The sequence below is a fragment of the Manihot esculenta genome, chromosome 5 (genome assembly GCF_001659605.2).
Source record: "Manihot esculenta cultivar AM560-2 chromosome 5, M.esculenta_v8, whole genome shotgun sequence".
Taxonomy (NCBI): Eukaryota; Viridiplantae; Streptophyta; class Magnoliopsida; order Malpighiales; family Euphorbiaceae; genus Manihot; species Manihot esculenta.
The window spans coordinates 27,446,106-27,469,982 of record NC_035165.2 but is presented as its reverse complement, the minus strand read 5'-3'; the positions used below and the strand labels follow the sequence as shown (position 1 = coordinate 27,469,982).

At 32.8% G+C, this 23,877-nt stretch overlaps 2 protein-coding genes across 11 annotated transcripts; one reads left to right on the top strand and one right to left on the bottom strand.

Moving 5' to 3' along the window:
- Window positions 1-5,055: 5,055 nt before the first annotated feature.
- LOC110614270 (COP9 signalosome complex subunit 4) lies at window positions 5,056-10,464 on the top strand. 3 transcript variants are annotated; one of them, XR_006350610.1, is made up of 14 exons: window positions 5,056-5,452; window positions 5,541-5,692; window positions 6,703-6,806; window positions 6,932-6,992; window positions 7,653-7,745; window positions 7,837-7,937; window positions 8,044-8,152; window positions 8,244-8,288; window positions 8,461-8,529; window positions 8,828-8,919; window positions 9,022-9,064; window positions 9,605-9,983; window positions 10,058-10,117; window positions 10,194-10,209. XR_006350610.1 is itself a non-coding variant. In XM_021755770.2 (14 exons), the coding sequence occupies exons 1-14, from the start codon at window positions 5,323-5,325 to the stop codon at window positions 10,266-10,268; spliced, it is 1,194 nt and encodes a 397-aa protein (XP_021611462.1). In that variant the 5' UTR covers window positions 5,056-5,322; the 3' UTR covers window positions 10,269-10,464. The 3 variants fall into 3 exon arrangements, 1 of the variants encoding a protein (XP_021611462.1); XM_021755770.2 differs by having other exon boundaries at window positions 9,605-9,664; window positions 10,194-10,464; XR_006350611.1 differs by lacking the exon at window positions 10,194-10,209 and having other exon boundaries at window positions 9,605-9,981.
- A 103-nt stretch (window positions 10,465-10,567) lies between these two features.
- LOC110614268 (probable serine/threonine protein kinase IRE4) lies at window positions 10,568-22,309 on the bottom strand. Of its 8 annotated transcripts, none has more exons than XM_043956368.1 (18): window positions 21,894-22,029; window positions 21,109-21,248; window positions 20,153-20,250; window positions 19,825-20,040; window positions 18,069-19,340; window positions 17,186-17,358; window positions 16,845-17,097; window positions 15,807-15,899; window positions 15,348-15,545; window positions 15,166-15,258; window positions 14,619-14,811; window positions 14,456-14,541; window positions 13,168-13,256; window positions 12,399-12,450; window positions 12,247-12,303; window positions 11,624-11,773; window positions 11,066-11,134; window positions 10,568-10,846 (listed from the first exon to the last, which is right to left on the bottom strand). In XM_043956368.1, the coding sequence occupies exons 3-18, from the start codon at window positions 20,177-20,179 to the stop codon at window positions 10,751-10,753; spliced, it is 3,117 nt and encodes a 1,038-aa protein (XP_043812303.1). In that variant the 5' UTR covers window positions 20,180-20,250; window positions 21,109-21,248; window positions 21,894-22,029; the 3' UTR covers window positions 10,568-10,750. The 8 variants fall into 8 exon arrangements, 7 of the variants coding, with proteins under 7 accessions (XP_043812303.1, XP_043812302.1, XP_021611455.1 ...); XM_043956367.1 differs by having other exon boundaries at window positions 21,115-21,248; XM_021755763.2 differs by lacking the exon at window positions 21,109-21,248 and having other exon boundaries at window positions 21,894-22,308.
- Window positions 22,310-23,877: the final 1,568 nt, after the last annotated feature.

Below are 23,877 nucleotides of genomic sequence, written 5' to 3'. Positions count from 1 at the left end.
TGATTTATTTTTAAAAGACTACTAAGGGACTAACACCTGACCATCATAATAGTGATAAAATAAATAACTTAAAAACTTTTGAAGTGGGGTTAACACCTGAACATATGGTCTGGCAGATACCTGCCTTGGGCCTGAGATACCTTATAGGATTTCTTATAATCTTAAGACTAGTACTTGTCCATGAACACCCGTCTTATGGGTTGGGTCTCAAGTGCCTCAAAAATTTTGTATGGGGCTAACACCCGATAGTTGAGCCAGATAACATCTTGAGTACTTATACAATGGCAACATATTTCTTTCAATACATGAGAAAAACATCGACCAACAACTTGTGATGGTTGGCTCACGGGCTTGGACGTACACTTGCTATTATTGCACAGGCAATGCAGTCCTATGGGGTGATTCTCTCTTGCTCACCAAGACTATGATCTAATGATTGTGACCTCTATAGAGGGTTTTTATTTGTTGTATCTCACATTGCAAAATATGCCGTGAGATCAAGAGCACTGCCTCCTCCCATCCGCTTTTCCTGTAGCCACACCATGCATGCCCAAATTTGGCAACAACTGTGACATAGCTCAATTCTACATGCAAAGTTTAAAAAAAAAATCAACAAATGACAACTCAAATAAGTTTGTAATATTTTTCTAAGGTGCCAAAAAAAATTTGGTGATTTTCTGGCGAGTTTTCTATTTTTTATGAATTTTTAAATTTTTAACATTTAGAAAATTAAAAAATACCTAGACTTGATAAAAAAAATTTTCAAAATCTTTGTGAAATTAGATTATATTTTTCTAAAAATATCTGCAAAAAAATCATGTTAAAATACCTAAAATTGAATCTTTTAGGAGGGTGTGTCACACATTGTGATGTCTCCTCTTGCCACACTCAACTTGTTCCTAAGGCTCTTTAAGGGGATGTGGGTAGTCACCCCTGGGAGGCTAGGGTCTGGGCATGCGCTAGGCCATACATGAGCATCGGTATAGCCTGCAAAATAAGCTTATTAGCCCCCTCTCCCCCTCTACCTCTCGATTTGACATGGAATCGAATCAGTTCGATTCGATTCAGACAGATTTCAATCAAACCGATCTGATTCAGTTCGTTTGGTTGGGCTTTTTAATGAATTTTTTAATTTTTTACACCTTATTTTTAATATTCTAAAATTTAATTAAAATGTTTCGACTTTAATTATGGTTTAATCTCTCTATATTATTTAAAAATAATAATATACTATTATCACTAATTGGTTTGATTCGATTTTATTGTTATTTTTATCTAATTGAACCGAAATAAGTAACATCCTCAAATATCATTCATTCATCTATCTCCGCCGAGCGCCCTGGCCTGCGCCTCCCAAGTTGGCCTTTCTGCCTCGCCTGCGAGCCTTATGACATTGCTCCTGTGCGCTGCTCCTCGCCAACGGGCCCGTGGCACCTTGCTGCTAAACGGGGATACTGTGCTCAGGAAGGCGCCTATGGGCCCACGCCCAGTGGCAACCAATTGGCCCGTGGCTCTCTCTTGCTGTGCCCATTGCTCCCCAACGAGCTGGTGGTGCAATTGGGGTTGATGCTATTTGCACATATTTTGCAAAATGAAGTTAGCATTGGTGTTAAAATATGTCCCATTGGCCAACCACCAGGCCGCATGAGGTTCACTCAGTCAATTAATTGTACATTTTGCAATTGTTGGCTCACATGCTTGGACGCACACTTGCCATCATAGCATAGGCAATACAAATTCTATGGAGTGATTCTCTCTTATTCACTAAGACTATGAACCAATGATTGTGACATCTATGAGTTTTTATCAGTTTTATCTCACATTACAAAAAGGACACGAAATAATATGTTGTGAAATCAAGAGTACTACCTCCTCCATTTATTTTTCCTACAGCCACCATGCATGCCTAAAATTGGCAAAAACTGTGACACAAGTCAATTCTCTTTGCAAAATTTTAAAAAATCACCAAATGACAACTCAAATAAATTTGTAATATTTTTCTAAGGTGCCACACAAAATTTGGTGATTTTCTGACAAGTTTTCTATTTTTTATGATTTTTCAAATTTTTGACACTTAAAAAATAAAAAAAATACCTAGACTTGATAAAAAAATTTCAAAATTTTTGTAAAATTAGATTACATTCTTCTAAAGATATCTGCAAAAAATCATGTTAAAATACCTAAAATTGAATTTTTTTAGAAGTATGTCACTGTAATTATTGTCATGTCACCTTAGACGTTATCATGTCACCTTAGACGTTATCATGTCACCTCAAATATTGTCATGTCACCTCAGGCATTATCATGTTTCCGTGCAAAATTTAAAAAAAAATAACCAAATGACAATTCAAATAAATTTGTAATATTTTTCTAAGGTTCCATAAAAAATTTAGTGATTTTCTGACAAGTTTTCTATTTTTTATGATTTTTTAAATTTTTAACACTTAAGAAATAAAAAAATAATATCTAAACTTGATAAAAAATTTTCAAAGTTTTTGTAAGATTATATTACATTTTTCTAAAGATATCTGCAAAAAATCCGGTCAAAATACCTAAAATTGAATTTTTTAACCGTCAACTGGTTTCTAAGGCGCTTTAGGGGTGTGGATAGTTATGGATCAGCAAAAATCTGTCTCGTGATCTGATATGGGTGTATTAATTAATGGTTCTTAGAATGCTTTGTATGTCGGGACTAATGTCTAGTCATATTTTCCGACTAATATTCGCTTTATAGTTTAGGTATGAAATACTTTATTTAGTAGGATTAATGTCTTTTTTTTGCAGACTCCGTCTTATGGCATTAATTAATGTGATCGACGCTCAAATTATGGTATAGCGGAACTAAAATTCGCTTTATAGTCTTGATTAGTAGGTAGGGATGTAAACGGGTAGGGTACCCGCGAAAATTAAACTACTCAAACCCGAACCCGATTTATATTAGTAATATCCGAACCCGTTCCGAACCCCATTAAAAATTAATTTAAACTATCCGAATCCATCCCAAATCCGATTATTATTATCCGAATAAAACCCGAACCCGTTTAATCTTATATATTTTAATTAATAATTTATATAAAAGATATTTTTCATTAATAATTTTCATTTAAAAAATTTAATATTTTTAAAGAATATTTAAATTTAAATTTTTAAATATAAATATATAAAAAAATTTATAAATATTATTGTAAAATATATTTTTTATATTAAATTAATTATTTATATAAACGGGTTCGGGTAGTGGGTATCCTGTATATAAAACCCGAATCCGATCCGAACCCGTAATGGGTATTATTTTTAAAACTCGAACCCATTCCAAACCCGATTATAACTATCAAAATCCATTCTATTAGGATTCGGTCGGATCGGGTACCCGAAAATACCCGATCCGTTGCCATCCCTATTAGTAGGACCGATGTCCGAATTAGAGTGATAACTTATAATTTTTTTTAAGTGATAATGCATAACATCAATAATTATTTATTTTATTAATAAAATAAAATTTATTAATTAAATTATTTCAAATTAAAAAAAATTAATAATTAGAATCGTAAAATTTGAGAATTAAGTTACTATTTAAAATAGAGAATAATTTATTATCAAAAAGTTGACTGTATATTAGTCAAAACTTTCTATATTATGAAACTAGTTCTTTAGCGGTAGTTCAGTCTTATCCAACCTATTTTACAGATTTGTCAAAAGTATAAAAACAAAAAGTGGGTCTGCAATTTTTTATTTTAATACTTATAAGCTAGTTTGACCAAATAAAATACTGTAATATTTTCATTAAAAATTTAAATTATAACACATATTTTTATGAAAAAATAATTTATATTTTTTTAGTAATTTTTATAATAAATATATTTAAAAAAAATATTGTTTAGTTTTTATAATATAAAAAACTTTCTGATTAATTTTTCAATTTTAAAAAATATATTAAAATATTTTTAACATTTTAAAAAATTTACTATTTAATTTTTTATTAATTTTTTATTAAATATTTTATTATTTAATCTCTATAATTTTAAAAATTTTATTAATTGATCTCTTAAATTTTTAAAAATTTAACTAATTAATTTCTCTATATTAAAAATATTTTAGATTTTTTTATAATATTTAACCGTTAAAACTAACAGAAAGACTAACTAGTAAATTAATATTAATAATATTTTTATATATTTTTTAAAATCGATAAATCGACTAATGAGTTTCTATGTATTTTAGAAATTACGAAATAATTTTTTTATATATTTATAAGTTATTTTTAATTAAATACATTAGCTTTTATATATCACTAATAAACACATACGAAATGCCTAACAATTTAAAATTTAAAAGTACTAATAATATCAAATTAACTTATTAACTATGGATTAGTCCTTTAGGATCTCATAATTTTCTTTTTATCATACAAGATTGTGTTAAAAGCTTAAAGTGCAGCTAGATATATGTATCAAGTCCAACCACCAAATAACACTACCAATCTATACCAAAATCCAAGTCAAGGCCAAACCCAATTCAAAAGTTGACCAGCAACTTCTAGAAACACCATCGCTCTAATAGCTTCATCCACACCAATAAAATAATAAAATATAAAAATAAAGGAAAGAAAAAGTCAAAACTCAAGAAAATAATACAGAAAATAGAAAAAACAAATAAAAAATTAAAGTTACGAGACAATCTTATCTCATATGGACAATTTTATAAGCTCTATCTATCGCGAAATTCCTAAACAATCCTTATCTAAATTGACCATTCCATAAAATTTAACTTTTGTGGATGGATAATCGAAAGTGATATGTAATTTCTATATATTACTAAAATATATTAAAATCATCATTGTGCTAATAATCGTCCAATTCTGTCTTTAAATCCTAAGTGCATGTATATCTATATCAGAAAAAAAAAAAATCTATAATTTAGCTCTCAAATGGCAATCTCTTAAGTACTATTACATAAAGCATAGTGAAAAAAAAAAAAAAAAAAAAAAAAAAAAAAAAAAAACTCGCTTCGTGAGTAGCATATACTAACCATTATGAAATGTCTCTGCTTGATTGGTTGAAAGGAAAACGTCTGAGGAACGGTCCGCACTGTATAAACAAGCAGCAGATGAAGATATGACGTGTGTCTGCTTCATTTGCTGTAGGAGAAACGCTAACAATAATCCAGCCCGCCCCCTATAAAAACTGATGAACGCAGATCACCAGTATCACCGTTAAGTCGCGGATACCAGTAGCAAAGGAAGCTGAGAATTCTCCAATAAGGAGATTGAAAGGGTTTAGGGTTCGTCGAAATTGGAGGAGGAAAAGGAAAACTGTAACAGTCATGGAGAGTGCCTTTGCGAGCGCCTCTGCAATCACGGACCAGAGACAAAAGATCGAACAGTACAGGCACATTCTCGCTTCCGTCCTCTTATCAGACGACGTCATTCAGGCTAAGAAGTTTATCGATCATGGTACTTCCTCTCTCGCACTCTTGTTTTGCTATTCACCTAGGGCTTTTTTTTTTAGCTAATAGTTCGAAAATGTCAAAACGAATTGCAGTTTTGTCGGATGATGTGCCATTGGTGGTTTCGAGGCAGCTATTACAGACTTTTGCACTGGCACTGGAGAGATTGGAGCCAGAGACGCAAAAGGAGATTGCCCATTATACTCTTGCCCAGATTCAGCCTCGGGTTGTTTCTTTCGAAGAACAGGTTAGTTTTAGGTCATTCATTGGTTTATAGGCTTTATAAAAACAGGAGCTTCTTTCGTTGCTTTCTCTAGAATGGGTCTCCAAATGAGACATTGTCCTGCTCAAGTGCTTTTTGCCCAAATCGGAATGATTTCAGTTTATGCTTGGCTCAAATGAATTTCAACTGAATTCCATGTTTGTATGCTTGGTTCAAAAAAAGATTGGATTAAGAATTCAGTTTCATGGAATTTTCTTTTATTGTTATAATCAATTCGTTCCCATAAGAGCTAAGCCTTAATCCCAAACTAAATGGGGTTTGTTATATGGATCATTTTGTCGCTGTTCACTTCTGTTTGACACAAGTCTGTAATGATATTTTCAGACTTTGATATCAGATTTAATAAAGTTTGAAGAATTACACAACCAACATGCCAACAATTTTTGGACTACAAAGCCAATGTGTTGCTCACAAGCACACGCCCTCTCTCCTTTCTCTCTTTTCCACTCCTCTCTTACCTTCCTCTCCCCCTCTCTTCTGTTACTTTTCTCTATCATTATGGACTTAAGTGATGATACTTTTAATGTTGTCCAATGGACCTCCCATATATATAACTGACTTATATGTTTGCTAGTTATAAATTTATTAGATTTTGATAAGAGGGAAAATACAAGATTTCTTTTATTCCTGGGGTAATTTAAGAAGTGTGGATAAATGGATTTCAATTTTGAAATTATATTAAATCTGAATCATATGGAATTCAATTGAATTTTATCATCTAAGTTAGTGGACTTCGTTTTCAAACAAATTATAGGATTGAAATTGAGTTTAACCTAACACTATTTTCATGTTATTGTGAAAACATGTTGGAACTTCCATTGGTTTTCCTTTTTGTGTGATATTTATATGGCTTTTGTAGTTGACAAAAACTATTCTATTCCATTAGTGAACAGCAGTTTTTTGTGGTAAAATTAGTAATTTTAAGTATTTGTTTTTTTGAACTGATAAGTAACCGGTTGATTTTTGAATTGCAGGTTTTAATAATTAGAGAGAAACTCGCAGATCTATATGAGTCAGAGCAAGAATGGTCAAAAGCAGCTCAGATGCTCAGTGGCATTGATCTAGACTCTGGAATGAGGTCTGAGAGTAAGATCTTTTATATATTTGTTCATGGAAATGGTATATTTCTGTTTGTTTTTTTTTATTTTTTATTTTAATGATGTTTATTTGACAAAACATGTATTCCTTTTATATCTTCATCAGGGTCATTGATGATACATTTAGGTTATCTAAATGTGTCCAAATTGCTCGCTTATATCTTGAGGTATTGACTTCTTCATCCAAAGATTAACTTAAAGGGTGAATGATTAATTTGAAGTCATTGTGCTGTGGGGCCTGATCCTGGATATTGTTTTGTTATATAATTTAATGTAGTAGAGCATAATAAAGCACTATAATAATGTTATCTTAATTGGCAATAACTGTAATAACATGCTTGTCTTTACATACCATTTGAGAGTTGGTGAAGCTGTATTTCAAGCCAAAATGTCGGAATTTAGGTGAACGGATTTCATCAAAATGGCTTTCATTGGTTGTGTAGTAGAGCTATCAGTGACCTGATGGATTATTTTGCCTAGATCTTGGCATTATTCTGGGTTGAGCTATTATATGCCTGCACTCATCTGCTGTGCTAACCTAGCTGCTCTGAACACTTAAAGCGCTGTCATATCACCAGTTGCTGCATAACTAACCCAGCTGTTAATACTGAAGATATTTTAAATTGTATTTTAGAATTTAGATTGTTGTAGATTGATAACTTAGTACCATGAGCATGTCTTTGTATTGTAGGATTTTATTAAGGGCTGAAACTGGTTCCTTTGGTTCCAACACTATGCATCCATTAGTGGTCTTTTTATTATTTTCTTCATAGTTCTTAAAAGCTTCTACAATGACTAATATTTTCCGTGGCTGCTTACTTTTGCAGGATGATGATGCAGTTAATGCAGAGGCTTTCATCAATAAAGCTTCGTTTTTGGTTAGCAACAGCCAGCACGAAGTATTGAACTTACAATACAAGGTTGAGCATCATTCTATAATCTCTTTAGGCAATTTAGTAAATGAACAAAGCTTTATTGTTTTGTTGAGGTTGCTTTCTTCTATTTTGTTAGATTTGTTATGCCAGGGTTTTGGACATCAAGAGGAAGTTTTTGGAAGCTGCACTGCGTTATTATGATATATCCCAAATTGAGAAGAGACAGATAGGAGATGAGTATGTAAAACTGAATGTTGTTTGCTAACTTCTTTTTATTTTATTATTCTGAAAGCTGAAGCACTTAGAATGAAGTTTTTCTCAATTTCTGTTGTTTTCATTGAAGAACCATTGATGAGGAAGCTCTGCAACAAGCTCTCTCTGCTGCTGTGACATGTACAATCTTGGCTGCTGCAGGTCCTCAACGTTCTCGTGTCCTCGCCACTTTGTATAAGGTAAATATACTTGCTTGATTAAAAAGTTAATATGCAAATGTAATTTGCATTACACTGTTGAACAGTACTGATGCAGTGAGATTTGGTGCAGGATGAACGATGCTCAAAGCTTAGAGTTTATCCTATTTTGCAAAAGGTTCCTTCTCTCTCTCTCTCTCTCTCTCTCTCCCTCTTCCTCTTATGCATGCATGCTTACACACTTGCAAGGGTGCAGTACATCTGCACCAATGTTCGGCAGTTTTCGTTTTTGTTATTTCCCCAATATCTTATAGTTTCTACTGATGGAAATCTCACTCAAAATTGACCAGGTCTATTTAGAGAGAATTCTGAGAAAACCTGAAATTGATGCATTTGCTGAAGAACTAAAGACACATCAGGTTGTAAAAATCTTTTCTACTATATTTAGGGATATACATTCATTTACCCCTTGTTTGGAATCAAGGATTTTAGAAGAATTCAATTTAATTCATTTATTTTCTTATCTAATTTCCTGTTTGGAATGGAAGAATTCATTTCTTTTTAGCTTAAAATATTTTATTTTATTTTTTTAAAAATAAAATCATGTATGATTTTGTTGGAATTCATTTTAATTTTTTTCTTACAAAATGAATCATGTCAAATGGATGATTAACCTTGTAAACTACAATTAATGTCTCTTTTTTGGTGGCACAACAGCTAGCCCTTCTGCCAGACAATTTTACTGTTCTGGATCGTGCTATGATTGAGCACAATCTTCTTAGTGCAAGTAAACTCTACTCAAATATAAGGTTTGAGATATTTTGCTTTTAGACTTCATTTTTAGTTTCATAGACTGTGATTTTGTACAATAGGTTAAATAATTTGTTTTGTTTTCCACTTTGTTGCAATAGTTTTGATGAGTTGGGCACCTTGCTGGGAATTCCTCCAAATAAGGTGCGTTTCTATCCTAATTTCCAGAGTTCTGAAAATTAATAGCTCTATCATTTTTTTAGCATATTTCATTGGCTTATAAAAGAACGAAAGTTGATCATGAGTTCAAGACATTTCCTCCTCTGGTATAATATTTTACAATTTGATTGGAACTTGTTTTTCATGTACACTTTGCTGTTGCTTATTTTGCATCCCCAACTTTGTTTACGTTGTATCTTCTAATCCTTTTCCTCCCCACTCAATTACACGACGACTTTCCCTACTCATTCCCTTATTCCTAAACGTTCTATATGCAACTTCACTAGTGCATCTCAGACAATAAAATGTCTGTTTAGGACTTCAAATTCTAACGATCTACATTTACTATATCTTCAATGCTTCTGTAAATGTTCTGCCTGTGTGGGTATCTGTTTATTTTGATCTTGAGGCATTCCTGTCCCATTGTCTCAGTTTCTGTCACGCATGTTCACACACGAAAAATATACTAATGCTTCAGTTTATTTTGGGTAAAAAAAACAGATGAATTGCTTCTTTTGGTTGCAGGCGGAAAAGATAGCATCAAGAATGATATACGAGGATAGAATGAGGGGATCAATTGATCAGGTTTTAAATTCTAAAGACTCATCTAGCATGCTAGATGTCATTTCTTCAATCTAGCAAGGATTTTTATTGGTCAGATTATAATTTTGCCAACGGGACCAAGCTTAATATTTGCAAAACTTGATGATGTACTTGTGCAATTTGTAATATGGAGCTGGGTATTGGACAACTGGTTTCTGCTTTGCTTGCATGATTTTTGCCTTGAAGTTGTTTCCACTATAACAAACGTCCCAACTCAAAAGGGTTATATGGCCTTGGATCTCCTCGTCTCTGGTGATGTGTTGGTCATTGTCTGTTTGACTGACAAGCGAAGAATAACGGTGTAGTTCTCTAGTAAAAATATTATATAATATAATATAATATAATGCATCTGTCTGAAATTTCTTAATACGTCAGGTAGAAGCTGTGATTCACTTTGAGGATGATACTGAAGAGCTGCAGCAATGGGATCAACAGGTCATTATCAAAACTTGCTTCTTGGCTAGTACACGCACTTTCCCTCTTTTTGTATTAATTAATTGTTACTATGCAGATTGTTGGCTTGTGTCAGGCCTTGAATGATGTCCTGGATAGCATGGCAAAGAGGGGCTTATCAATCCCTGTCTGATATCTCTCTCCCTCTCGTCTAGTGCAAATGAATTTTCTCGCATAAACTAGTCTATGGTTCCGTCATTATATTGTCGTCGATTGTAGTTTTTGTTACCTTTTGTTTTGGTAGTGTTGAGCATAATCAATAGGATTTGCTTTTGGTTACATAACCACCATTGTTTGTTATTTTTCTTAAATTTATTTTTCCACGTGCATGCTTTTCTCTCGGGTGGAAAATTCGGTTATCTGGCATGTTTAATTCATCACAACGAGAGCATTGTTCTGATGGACAAATGGAAGAAAAAATGGATAATACAATGAAAAAAGGAATAATTTTTTTTTATAAGACTTTCTTCGACTTTATTGGTTTTCTGTACAAAGAAAATTATTCTATCGTTTTATTTACATGATAAAAGCTGAGCTTTTATTTCCCTATAATTTTCCTAGCACGTAATCAGTGTAAACAAATTACCTATTAAATCCGTTAACTACTGAAAGATTCTATGTGTCTGGAGCTCTAGAGGGGGAATGCTTTGCAGAATCCCTCCCGGTTTGTAAGAGCAAGTCGTGATTAATAGACGCCAATTGAGACAGATTCTGCAAAAGTAAAAAATCCTTATTAATAAACTGCAAATAGAGAAATTCCAAGGATGTGGCTAATTGAGCCAAAAGCATAAACCCTAGTCCAGAATGTGAGGGTATTCATAGCACAAAGCCATATTGATTTCAAAGTTGAGCTTAGTTGGTAACCTGTAAGTTATATTTTGTTCCCAAGTAAAGAACGGAAACATCTGTTAAGAGGCTAGCAACCCTTACCTTGAAAGAAAAATTGATCAAGGAGAGTGGAGAAGAATCAAACTCTGCCAGGTCACCATATTCATCCATCTGAAAAGAAGACGTTTAGAATGATAATCACATATCAATGGTCAATTCAGAAACTTATAAAACGGGAATAAATGGTCAAAATAGCTAAAATCTTAATCCCATTCGTATTCCATTCACCACCTCTTTCACTCTCCCCCACCATAACAAAAAAGGAAGCGTACTGTTAAAAATCAGTCTTCTCATCATGGTACAGAAAATTCATCATCCCTTATGGTTTTATTCAACGGCACTTTTTAGACGCAGGAAGATAGGGTTTTTAGCTAGAAAGCTATGATTTAGAGACCTCATCTATAGGTCTGCCGAATAAAGGTGCCTAAAAGCAAAAACTATGTCAGGAGTAACTGTCATCATTTCCACAATATCTATAGGCTTAATATACAGAAAGATCACCAGAAACTTCTGCAAGCTTCACATATAACATTTTATGCTGTAATCCCTGAATATGATCAGAGGCATAAGCAGTCTACTTTAGGAATTCATTATATATACCTCAACTCCAGAATTTGAGGATGAGTCGTAACCCTCAATATCAGAACAGCTACTAGTTCGACCATTAGGCATTCCGCTAGATATTTGAGAAAATCGTGATATAAAGTAGCTCGTGTCATCTGCACTGTCAGGGCTAGGTACAAAGACGGCCTATCAACAAAATCAAGGCCAAGTTAACAATATTTACTGGAAATCCAAAAAGGGAAAGAACTAACACATAACTAGTGGAAATATATACACATTTTAAACACATGGACAAAGGAAAAAGATGACAAGGCAACCTAAGTTTATTGCAAGGCCTCAACCAAGCACATAAAAGACTTGTTAAGTTAAAGGCTTGTTATCCTTGGAAAAAGGAATCAAATGTTGGCACTGCAAGACTATTATAAACAATATCATGCAAAAAAGTCAATCTGAGAAAAGAAGCCGACTGAAGCATTGTTTCTTCATATCTTGCACTTGAGGAGCATTACGCCCACGAAGCAACAATATCTACAGGTTGACCTACTCTACCAATTTATACTTTTGTCATTCAGAAGACTGACATAAAGAATTTGCTGGGCACAAAGGATACCACTTGAGAATTATGAATCTGAATTCCACCAAGCAGCATGTATTAGTACCTTTTGCAATGCAAGGTTGTCCCAATCCACTCCTCTGAAAAACGGATGTGATTTGACCTATAAGATAATCAATGCAAGTCATCAAAACCAATGTGAAAATTTTCGGTTAATCATCTTGGTCAATAAAAAAAAGGTTTACAATGAAATACAACCTCTGTTGATCCTTTCGCTCCTAAGCGTTGATTTGGATCATGAGTAATTAACCTATAAAGAAAGAATAGGAATTGAGTAATGCTTTGACATACATTAAAAAACATACATCGCATGGACAAATAGAAATTTTATTGCTTCATATTAAATGTGATTTTTTTTTTCTTTTTTTGTGCGTGTAACTTGTTACACCAAATGACCAAAATGGTAATACACATGTTAGTTATCCAAGAAGGTATACAGTGGAAAACATAGTGAAAATAAAGTAAAAAATGACATAGGCATGATTGTATTGTAGATAATATGTGACTATGGATGAAGGTAGACTCGTTATTGGACAGAGTATGAGAACTGAGAAGTGAAAATATTGATCATGCAAAGACATCAACTTTGGAAACAAACTTATATGTGATATAATTACATAAAAAGTTCTTTACTAGGATTATTCATTTGAATGCATGCAACTTAACAATTTTGTTTTATCATTTTTTGAGAAATGCGTACATTAAGGACCTAAATTTACTTGTTAAATGTTCAATTTTTCACTTCTGGAAGTGTCTAGAACCTCTAGGCATAAGATTTGAAATAGAAAAGATTGTCCTGCAATTTATGGTAGATATTATCAAATAATTGGCAGTTTTAATTATTTAATAGTCATAGTAAGTCAAAGCCTTTCTTTAAATCTGAGGACCATCTGTATGTCCACACTTCAAAAGATGATTTAAGCATCAGAAGATCCAGAAAATAAAATATGCAAACAAGTTCTTCAACCTGTTAATGAAGTCTTGGGCCTCATAAGACATGCTGTCAGGTATAGGAGGCCAGGGGATTTTTCTATTAAGAATGTTATAAAAGATTATCTGCATCAGAAAGAAAAAACAGCTAGAAAGAATTAATTGTCAACTTAAGTAATCTATTTCAAGGGAAAAAGGATTGTACCAAAAAAAAGGGTTAGGCCAGGCAAAGAGAGAAGTAACCATGGCGGGCATACATAAATTGCAATTACAGGGTCACAAATATTTTTTTATAGTCAATTGAAGAGAAACATCCCAGCAGCCATTTCAAACATTAAAATGGCAAAGTATATTTCTCATTTCCTCCATCAACTTTGGTGGATAATTCTTAATTTCACAACAGTACAACTCTGCCCAATACAGAAACGGGGAGAGAGTTATATTATACAAAAATGGCCAGGGGATCTTTCTTACGAAGCCTCATTTTTCCATTATCACCTTCATATTCCAAATTCATTAGCATCATTTTCAAGTCAATCACTGTTGTGAACGCATTTGTGGGTAGAGCTTACAATCGATGTGGGACCCAGGCCCAAAATTAATCGGGCAAGCTGCAGGAGTGCAGCAGATTTGAATTCTGCAGCTAATATTCTATTTGAATTCTACTTGTTAATTTCCTGCTTTTTTTAGTCATCCTAGTATGGTGGGACTTCCATCTCTAATAGGATTACCTTAATTAGTGCTTGTATCCATCTATTTACAGGAGTAGTCAATTATGAAATAAAACAAGCAGAAATATTTTTATCCTAATTGAGATCTGAACTCTCTTTTCTCCAACAGGTTCAAGGTTAGACCTCCCTTCACTAGGCTCATAGCAGCAACAATTGGGTGAGGCAAGAATCATGGCAAATTAAAGGCTTCAGCCTTGGACATTGAATTTACGGTTAATAGACATGTGATGCGATCCATATCCAAGGGGCTTAATGATCACACTATCAAGGAGAAAATACAGCCCAAAATTGAACACAACTAACTTCAAGAAAGATATCCATTTTAACATGAACATCCAAGGGACATATCATATAGAATATTGAGATGATTTTCAGACATTGCAGACAGTAAGTAGCAGCATATGGAATTCCATGCAACTGTATCAGGCATGGGATCGAGAAAACCAACACTTGAGTCCATGATGCTGCTTCAACAATCAACAGATATAAACAGCTAATCAAAATGATTATGTTAATACACTTACAAAAATGCTGCCATCCCAACCACTGTGAGTTAGGACCATCAAGCAAAAGAGTTCTGAGTATGAAAGATACCTCAGGAGATTCAGCATTGAAGGGTGGTATTCCAGTTATAAGTTCAAATAAAATTATTCCCACAGACCACCAGTCTGCAGCATAACCTGCATGTGAATGAAAAGGAGGTAAATACATCTCCTTGAGAAACTCAGATAAATATAAATTCAGGTTGCCAACAGACCATGATCAGTCCCAAGAAGAATTTCAGGTGCCAGATAGTCGGGTGTTCCAACAGCTGAGTGCTGACTTCTATCTTCTGATTGTCGGGTGTGTGGACTATGAACACCTGAAACTTTATTTCCATCCATCTCAGGTCCTGAGAGTTCAATGGTGCTGTTTATAAGGCCAATTTTTGATAGCCCAAAATCTGTGAGCTGGCAAGATAAGCGATCATTAGTATACCAATCCCCATAAATAATGAGGAGATGAAAGTAGATAAATCAAAATTCTATAGCCAATGCATCAATTGATTAAATTAGCCCCCAAAATATTTATTGAGAAGAATAATTTAGCAAGAATTTTGCAGGAAACAGTGATATGAAAGTAGACTAACATCTAGCTTCAGAAGCAGCTTTGGACAATCTTATGTATGAACTTGTGTTTTAATGCACAAACACACATATTCCTTCTGAATAATTATTTTATATTATAAGAATTGACATAACCATTCAATTCAAACCCCAGAATCAGTATGTCGACACACATTCCTTCTGAATAATTATCCGGACCTTAATGTGCCCATCATGTGCAATCAGTATGTTGTCTGGTTTCAGATCGCGATGCACAATTCCCAAAGAGTGGAGATACTCTAAAGCAAGAACCTGTAACAGGTAGAACCTACTTAAGTTGAAGTAAAAAAGAAAAAACTACATAAAGATATATGGACACACAGGGCTCTGTTCTAACAAACCAGTTCTGCAATATATATACGAGCTACATCTTCCTCAAGGCAACCAACTTTTCTAAGCAAAGAAAATAGATCACCTCCATTGAGATATTCCATAACCAAATAGAGGTTATCTCTACAGGTGAACGAATAAAAAAATCGAACCTGTAATGAAAAGACCACAATTTGTATCCAATTATTCAAATTCATAGCTTCAAATTTCTGGTAAGAAAACATCAGCCATCATTTCAAAGGGCCACTAAAAAATGAAATGCTAATTCAAGGAGAAATATAATGGTCAATAAATGCAAGAATTGGAGGCTCAAGCAAATGCTAGACAAATTTGTCATGAATATAGCCGGTATAGGTATATATATATATATATCTAATATATAATATATAATATTGAAGATGTGTGTTTTTACATATTGTGCTTAAATCATATTATCTCATAGTCCAAAGCAAACTAAATTTGAATATTACCACAAATGGGTTTCGAACTGTTATTAGGATGTTACGCTCTGCTAATATGCGCTGAACATCATTCTTGCACAGCATGTCCAGTTTCTTGAGAACCTACATAAGCAAAAGATAGCATTGTATTAGTAATATATACAAACAGTTATTTCCCTGTTGAATAACAGGAAAGAAAAGCAAAAAATTAACTGCATGTACTTCCACTAGAACAAAACTGAATCAAAGAAATAAGTTCAAAAAATAATCAGATAACAGGTCTCTTTTCTGGAGAGTAATGATTTCCCTGGCTATCCCTTAATTTTTCCTATTTTACTTTTACTATTCCTTGTTTATTCTCACAAAAATGGCTATGAGTGTCCAGTGGCATTAAAATTTTAATCCAGATCCTTGATGCCAGTGAAAAAAAAAAGGATGAAAATAAGACCAACATTTGTTATTTATAGATGGATATCAATACACGTCTCACACACACAATACTCACCACAGGTGAACAAAAAAATCAAGGAAACTTCATGATCATAGGCATAATAACCTTCTTTAGAAACTATTAAGGCCACAAAAAGAATCAAGTTGCTCAGCTTAAGAATTATTTAGCTGAAAACTGATAACTCGTTTAAACTTGTAGAAATATGAATAAAATTTTAAAATGCAAACATCAAGTTCACATTTACGAGACATAGACCTAAGCTTGATTAACAGATAGCAAATACAATTTCTACATAACCTAACCGACTTGCTGCAATCCCACCACTCTTAGGACCTTCAAGCTGAACTTGCTGCTATAATTATTAAATAATAACTCTAAGAAATGACCTAGCATCTTAAAATACTTAGATCAGTCCCACATTTAGCTAATATGCATTTGTGATATAACTACCTGTACTTCTCCTCTTCCATCTAAAGCTGTCAATATAGCCATGCTTCTTGCAAATATTTAGGAACACTTGGAGTGATTACGGGTATTAATAGAGAAAATCCAAATCCAGAACGTTTAATATTTAGTTTTGTTTTACTAAGCTGCAAATTGGCGAGATGATTATTTACCTTAATTGCAAATAAATCTCCTGTTATCCGTTTGCGTGCAAGAAAGACTTTCCCAAAGGCACCTCTACTTATTGGTTTGATGATTTCAAAATCATCAATGCTTGTCCTCTCTTTATGTGATGAATGTACAGGAGTTGACATTGGACTACTTTGAGAAGCATTATCGAATAGAAGTCTAGAATTTTCCTTAAGTTTTCCATCACTTGTAGGAGTTTTAGTATCCATTACGTCACAAGCAAGTATATATTTTTCCCTGCAGATAAAATACCGAAAGAGGAGATAAAAAAAATTCAAGGATTTGGCTAGTTGTTTTGTACAGGAACTTTTAAAAATGAATTTACCGCAGAAGTTTCTCTATCCGACCCCCAAAAGTGTCTATTACAAGAGCTCTGAGCTTGCTATTCTGTAAAACATCCTGTAGATCTTGCATACAAGCAAGCAAAAATTCATATGACCCTTCCTTTGAGAGATCTGTGCCAGCTACACAGCGGGCTATGTCTGCAAGGTCAATCATCTGTTCAGGAAAAAGAAAAGCTCCATATTCAACATCATAATATTATTAAAAGCTATGTGTAAAAAGTAAATAATTTAGGAGAGATGCAAAGATGAAGTTCTACCATAATAACATATATTACTGGATCCAGAATGGCAATGATAAGCCTGAATGGCTACCAATTGAGAGGAATCTATAATAGTGGAGAGACAAGTAATAAACCCACAGTAAATCTACTTCTAAGCAATAATTTCACATTCCTGCTATAGACAAATTTATGTAACAGCAGCTTGGTCAAAGGTTAATTAACACTCTTAGGAAAATATTGGAGATGGTAGAAGTCCTAAACAATAGCTTTGAATTTGTTATGTACGAAATTCAGTTGCTCCTAGCTCTAGGTAGAACTTTAGGTTGGCTAGGATTTTACCCAACCTCAAGGTGATTCAAGTACTTCTACACCATCTCATCTCACCAGAAAAAAAAAAAAAGAAAAAAAAAAAGGGCACAGCTAGCTTGTGCAGTTGCATCAACATATTGTCAGCAAGGCACTAGAAAACTCCCAAATGAATGTAAAGGTCATTCCAATGTATAATATAGCTGCTGAAATAGATTATGAAAATTTTCTATCATAATTTCATTGTTTTAAGTTTTACTGCAATAAGAAGGGGAAAAGTACCAGTATAAAACACTGGATGTTCAGAAAATAAAGATCCATCACAGAAATTACTAACCTGTTGGATGTCCTCCGACTCTGAAGGATTATTATGTTCTAACCAGAAGGAATCAAAATGGCCAGCTCTGGGGGTTGTAGTGGAGGAAACTGATGTCATGCTTCCAGTTGAGGAGGTTGCTCCATAATTGCATAACTTTATACCAAAATGACCTTTTAAGTTAGCAGGGAGTAGATGAGAATCATCTATAAAGGCAGTATCCATCTCATGTATATCTTCAAACATTCCTTCAACACCTTTATTTCGCCATTCACTTATCTTGGGAGAGCAAACTTCAGCTGTAACAGCATTTACAGTTTGTGCTTTTGAATTTTCAGGGCTGTATGATGGATGAACATTCAAATTACGTGACTCTACAATCTGTTCCAATATCTCTGCAAGGTTTGAAAGGCGTTCATCTACATCTAGACAATTTAAGTCACACTTATCTGCATATGCACATATATAAGAATGAGATTCTAGATGAGAAATAGGCACAATTTCTTCACAAATCCTACAGATCACTGAATCAGATCCATCTAAAATTTGCTCCTGTTCATGAAGAGAGTCATCTAACAATTGTCCCTGACCATGAAGCGAACGACTGGAATTATTTAATGAATTCCTCAAGGAACTTTTATCAGTTTCAGAAAATTGTTGAAGTTGTGAAAGGGTATCCTTGTTGGAATTTAGAGATGGCAACTTTTGTTCCAGAGAGTCCTTTCTGGAAGTTATGCCACTCAAATCATCCAGCTCTTGAGAACCACAGCACATTGCCTCAGGAAGAGAAGATAAATTATTCTGTCCCAGCAACTTTTGTTTGATGTCACCTTTCTGATTTAGAGCACAACCAATATCAGAATCACCAATCCCATGATTGGCAGCCCAACTCATTTCAACAGAAGGAACACTTTCTAGACATTTTTTGAACTTATGAAGTGATTTCTCATCAATAGGTTCAGTGTCCTTCTGAAACTGCAAAAGTCTAGTGCAGCGTGTCAATATGAAAAGCATACGAGTAAATAGCCACTTCAGTAGTCCTGTTTGACACTGTTGTCTTTTCTTAGTCAGATCTTGAACAATTATTTCACACTTGATGCGAAACTGAGCACAGTTCATCTCCATGCATAATTGAGCCAGAGTTAGAAGATCTTCTCCCATTTTCAAGTCTTCTTGCAATGAAGAGTCAATTTTCTCAAGGACATCCACGACTTCCCCTGCAAAACTAGCCAGTTCTACATTCACCACTTCTTTAGCAGCATCAAATCTTGAATGCAATGAACCAAGAATTTCCTAATGGCAACTCAAGGAAACAAAAAGAAAAAGCAAATGATAATAAGTTTTTCTTACATCATGAAGTTTGATAAAGTGTAAATTATTTTTCTTCTGTGCAAATAGATGCCAAAAGATTTGGCAATTTGCATATCTCATGCTATAAGGTATCAGAAGTCTTATCAATGAGTATTCATTTAGTCTATGTTACACCAATAGGATCAGCTGCAAAATAATTGGCCTCCCTCTAAACTATAAGTTAGAATACAACTTATAAAACTATATGCCATCAATTGTACATAAACCACTGAAAGCAGGAGGTTAGTATCCAATGAACACCAGACTAGAGTGGAGGACTAAGAAATGTATGGACCAATAAGAAAGTAGACTCACCAATAAAAAGGACAATCATACTCATTTTGTTGGTCCTGTTAACTATTGCCTATGAAAATGAAAAGGCACAATTCAAAATCAAAATTTTCTTGAGCAAATTATTAAAGAGTACCTCCAAATCACTGTAGCTATGAGCCCGAGGGAAGACAGGTGTAATGCTGCCTTTTGTTCCCAATTCATGTGAAAAACTTTTTAATCCCTTTGTCATTTTACTCCGGCTTAAACTCTCCAAAGAAGATTGTTTTCCATTTTGATAATTCCCCCCATTGGAAATTTTGCTTCCTGCTTGTTCCTTTTTGTCAAGTGTCTTAGCTTCTAAGCTACTCTCCTGTCAAAGTAGTAGCATGGCTTATTTAATACTATTTGGTGCAGTACAAAATATGTTCACACATCAGAGTAACTAAAAACGTGTCTCCAGAGCATGATTAAGCAAACCTCACCTCAATATTCGTAGAAACATCACTCATAACTTGGCCAGCATCCTTGGAAAAATATGATGAGAACCATCGAGTTATCTTCTTTCCTTTATAGAGTTCTTCTACAAATGTGAAAGCAAAATGCATCAATTATCTATTCATTTTATTATATAAATATAAATTACCCATCAAAAGACAAGAAAAACACAGATAAGATAGTTTATTTTCAAAATGGCATGCTTGCAATATCACACTTTAATTAACTAAAACTTGGAGTGTAATCCTCACCAAATGGTCCCATTATAGCAGAAACAACATATAGCAACAATTTCATTATTTGCCTACAAATTGAAAAACCCTCGAATTATAACTATGAGATCCCAAGAGGAGGAAAAAGAACTTTAGAAACCAAACGTCTCATAAAACAGAATGAGAGATAATCCCTAAGAATTAACTCCTAAAGGAACAAAAGAGGGAATGATAGTTCCAATCACCAACTTCCCAAAGGAAATATCCATATTTTGTAAATAATAGAGGCCAAAAAGAAGCCACATCATTGTTCTTTCCTATATAAATTCTTCAATTATTTAGTAGAATCACACTACTAAACCTCTATAATTCAGAAAATAAATTCACAAAAAAAAAAGTAAGACAAGATTTCAGTTCAAGCTTAAGTTTGCATTTCTTAATTTTTGAAGCTATAAACATCTATGTTATGACTAACTGTTATAATCAATCATCAAAATGCCAAGGTATCTTGATGCGGAATCATATCTTGCAGAATAAAAACTTAACCATATGATAGCTTTCTTAAACGATTTCAATTTTGTCATAGCCAAGTGCCATCACTTCCATTTTTGACAATGGATGACCTTAACATAACTTCTTAATATACTTAACCATTAAAACAAGCACATGCCCATGTGGTCTATAAATGCAATTCTCTAAACCAGTACAGGCAAAAGATTTTGCACCAATACCCTTACAAGTTTTTAGCTGGTGACCACATATCCATGGCAACAGTTTCCACCAATGCCTTTAATGTTTCCTCCCCATTTTTTCCTGATGTGGGTTCACATCATTTATTTTCATGAACTGATGGTTGCATAATCATACTATCCTGTCACCAAATGGCATGCCAATCCAAAATTTCAGAGCACAGGATTCAGATTATAGACCAATGGATAGCATACAACTTAACTACTAGAAAACTCCCACAAGCAATTCACTGCTTCTGCCCACTTCAATAATAATGACAGACTCTTTGACCCAAAAGTCTTTGGCGCAGGTTTCGTTTTAATATAACGTTTCCCAAGTTTGATGCTTACAAACCAGATTCTGGATGAAGAAAAGCTTTAAATGTTGAGTAGATACACGAAATCCCTTTACAGAAACAAAGGATCAAATGGCTAAATTAATTAATCCTGAAAATCCTGGTGCAACTTAAAATTTTGTTAACTCTCTCCCTTTATAAAAACTCTTCTTCAGCAATTACTTTTACACAGTCCACCAAATAGATTTCTATTTTCATTATCTCACAGGTTAAAACCCTTGTCGAACGGTTTAACAGAACAAACTTTCTAAAAGCAAGAAAAAAAAACTAGATTTTCAAAATCGATTCTATCCTGACTGCTATCTCGATATGCTAAAAATAAAAATATTATCAGCAAAAATCACGGGAATAAATTAGCAAATGCCACAACAGAAAAAGAGGATCTAAATAAAACAAAATAAACGGCAAAGCAAAGTTAAACAGAAACCGAACCTCCTCTGGAAGAATTAACTTTTGCACGTCCCTGAAATATGCTCTTCTGCTTCTGCTTCTGCCTCTGCTTCCCTTTCACAGGAGGCCTAGAAGCTACATAAGTATTGGACTTAGTCAAGTCATCGGATTTTGAACTGAGCTGGTCCTTGGAAGGGACTGGGCGAGTCTTAATCCGATTCAAACCGGACGGAATATCAGGCGGCGAAGAGAATTTTCCACCGGTTTCATCCATGACGGAAATTAGTTGAAAATAGCAAGAAAGGGCCGAAAAAGGAAAGATAAAAGGGAATTGAGAAGCGAAACGAAACGATATCTGGCAGCCGTTAAAGAGTTCTTTGGCTCTTTGTTAGAAGAATGAGTTTCTGCAGTGGTTAGTTGAGAATAAGCTAAGTTGGTATGCGAAGAAGTTCGATAAAAACAACACTCAGAATATCCCCTTATGTGAAAATTACTACTAAAAATTCATGAGTTGATATCTAATTTTAAAAAACATATTAAAATATTTTTAATATTTTAGAAATTTATTAATTAATCTTTATTTTAATTTTCATTCTTAAATATTTTATTATATAATTTTTATTATTTTAAAAATTTATTAATTCATCTCTCATATTTTAAAAAATAAAAATTTTAATATATTTTTAAAAACTAAAAAAACTATTGAATTTTCCCTAACATAAAAATTAAATTATAATTAAAAATATTAAATTTTATTTTTTAATTTAAATTTATTATCTAATTATTATTAAAAAACTAAATATGTTTAAATAATATTAAATAAATTATATAAAATATAACATACGACGATATAATTTTAAACCCAAAATTATATTATTTAAAAATAAATTAAATTTTTAACTATTAAAATTTATTATTGTACTCAATTGATTATATTTTTTTTTTAAAATGGAATTAAAAGATAGAAATTAAATTCTAAAATCTCAGATTTACTAAATATACTTATTATCAAATTAAATTTATGAGGGCCGATTATAATTTTTTTATTAGGTTAAATTTATGTCTGAAAAATAATATAAATAAAAATATTAAATTTAATCTAAATTCACTTTAAATTATCATTCCTAAATAAACAGATAAAAGCACAGTTGATAATATACTCTTGAGAAATTATTAAAATACATTTATTCTTATTATGTTTATTCTTAATCAATCACTATAATTATTTGATTTTTTATAATTTTAAATTTAATTTTAAAATTACAGTTCTTATAATTTTATAATTAACACTATTCAGTTTTTATAGTTTACATAAGGAATTAAATAGATGAATGGTGTTAATTAATAAATTTCATAAAAAGATGAATGAAATAAATTAATTTTAATAAATTATAGATTAATATTTATTTACGATTTATAAATAATTAATTAGCAAAGTTTGACTTTTGTATGAAGTTAGCAGTAGCTTTCATTTTTCTATGTGGTGCTTTGATTTTTTTTTTTTTTTTTCCTTTTTAAAAATCTGCACGCTCTGCACCACCGAAAGCGACTGATTAGAAATTTTCAACTTTTGAACGAAGCCATTTGACTGGTTATATTCCACGGTGGTAGCAGCCAGCCACCATCAGCAGTTAGCCGTTGGAATGGCTGTGGGTCGGGTTTTGCGATATTCAACTCCATAGAATTATTTAATATATATTCAAATGGTATATTGAGTTGGAGAGGGATTTAAATTTCAAAAATAATATTTGAGTGGAGATGAGATTGATTTTTAGATTTTATATAAAAAACACAGGTGAATATTTGGTTCGTCGGTCTAAAATTAAATTAAATTAAAAAAATTAAAAGCTAAATTTATTAAAATTATAAAATTAAATCTGTTCAATTAAATGTAATAATTAAATAAAAATGAATAAAAAATTTTAGTTCCATTTATTCAGTTATTCCTTTTTTTTTTACTGATTAAATATATATATACAGGTTCACATATATTCTTTTACAATTTTTTTAAAAAAAATAAAATAAC

Excerpts from the sequence above, each read along its gene's own strand:
- LOC110614270 (XM_021755770.2), top strand. The coding sequence starts at position 5,323 with ATGGAGAGTGCCTTTGCGAGCGCCTCTGCAATCACGGACCAGAGACAA. Across the intron at positions 5,453-5,540 it reads TAAGAAGTTTATCGATCATG|TTTTGTCGGATGATGTGCCA; the intron begins GTACTTCCTCTC and ends AACGAATTGCAG. Across the intron at positions 9,665-10,057 it reads TGAGGGGATCAATTGATCAG|GTAGAAGCTGTGATTCACTT; the intron begins GTTTTAAATTCT and ends TTAATACGTCAG.
- LOC110614268 (XM_021755763.2), bottom strand. The coding sequence starts at position 22,125 with ATGGATGAAACCGGTGGAAAATTCTCTTCGCCGCCTGATATTCCGTCC. Across the intron at positions 15,546-15,806 it reads CAGTTCGAAACCCATTTGTG|AAATTTGAAGCTATGAATTT; the intron begins GTAATATTCAAA and ends TTTTCTTACCAG. Across the intron at positions 11,135-11,623 it reads CCTCAAATTCTGGAGTTGAG|ATGGATGAATATGGTGACCT; the intron begins GTATATATAATG and ends TCTTCTTTTCAG.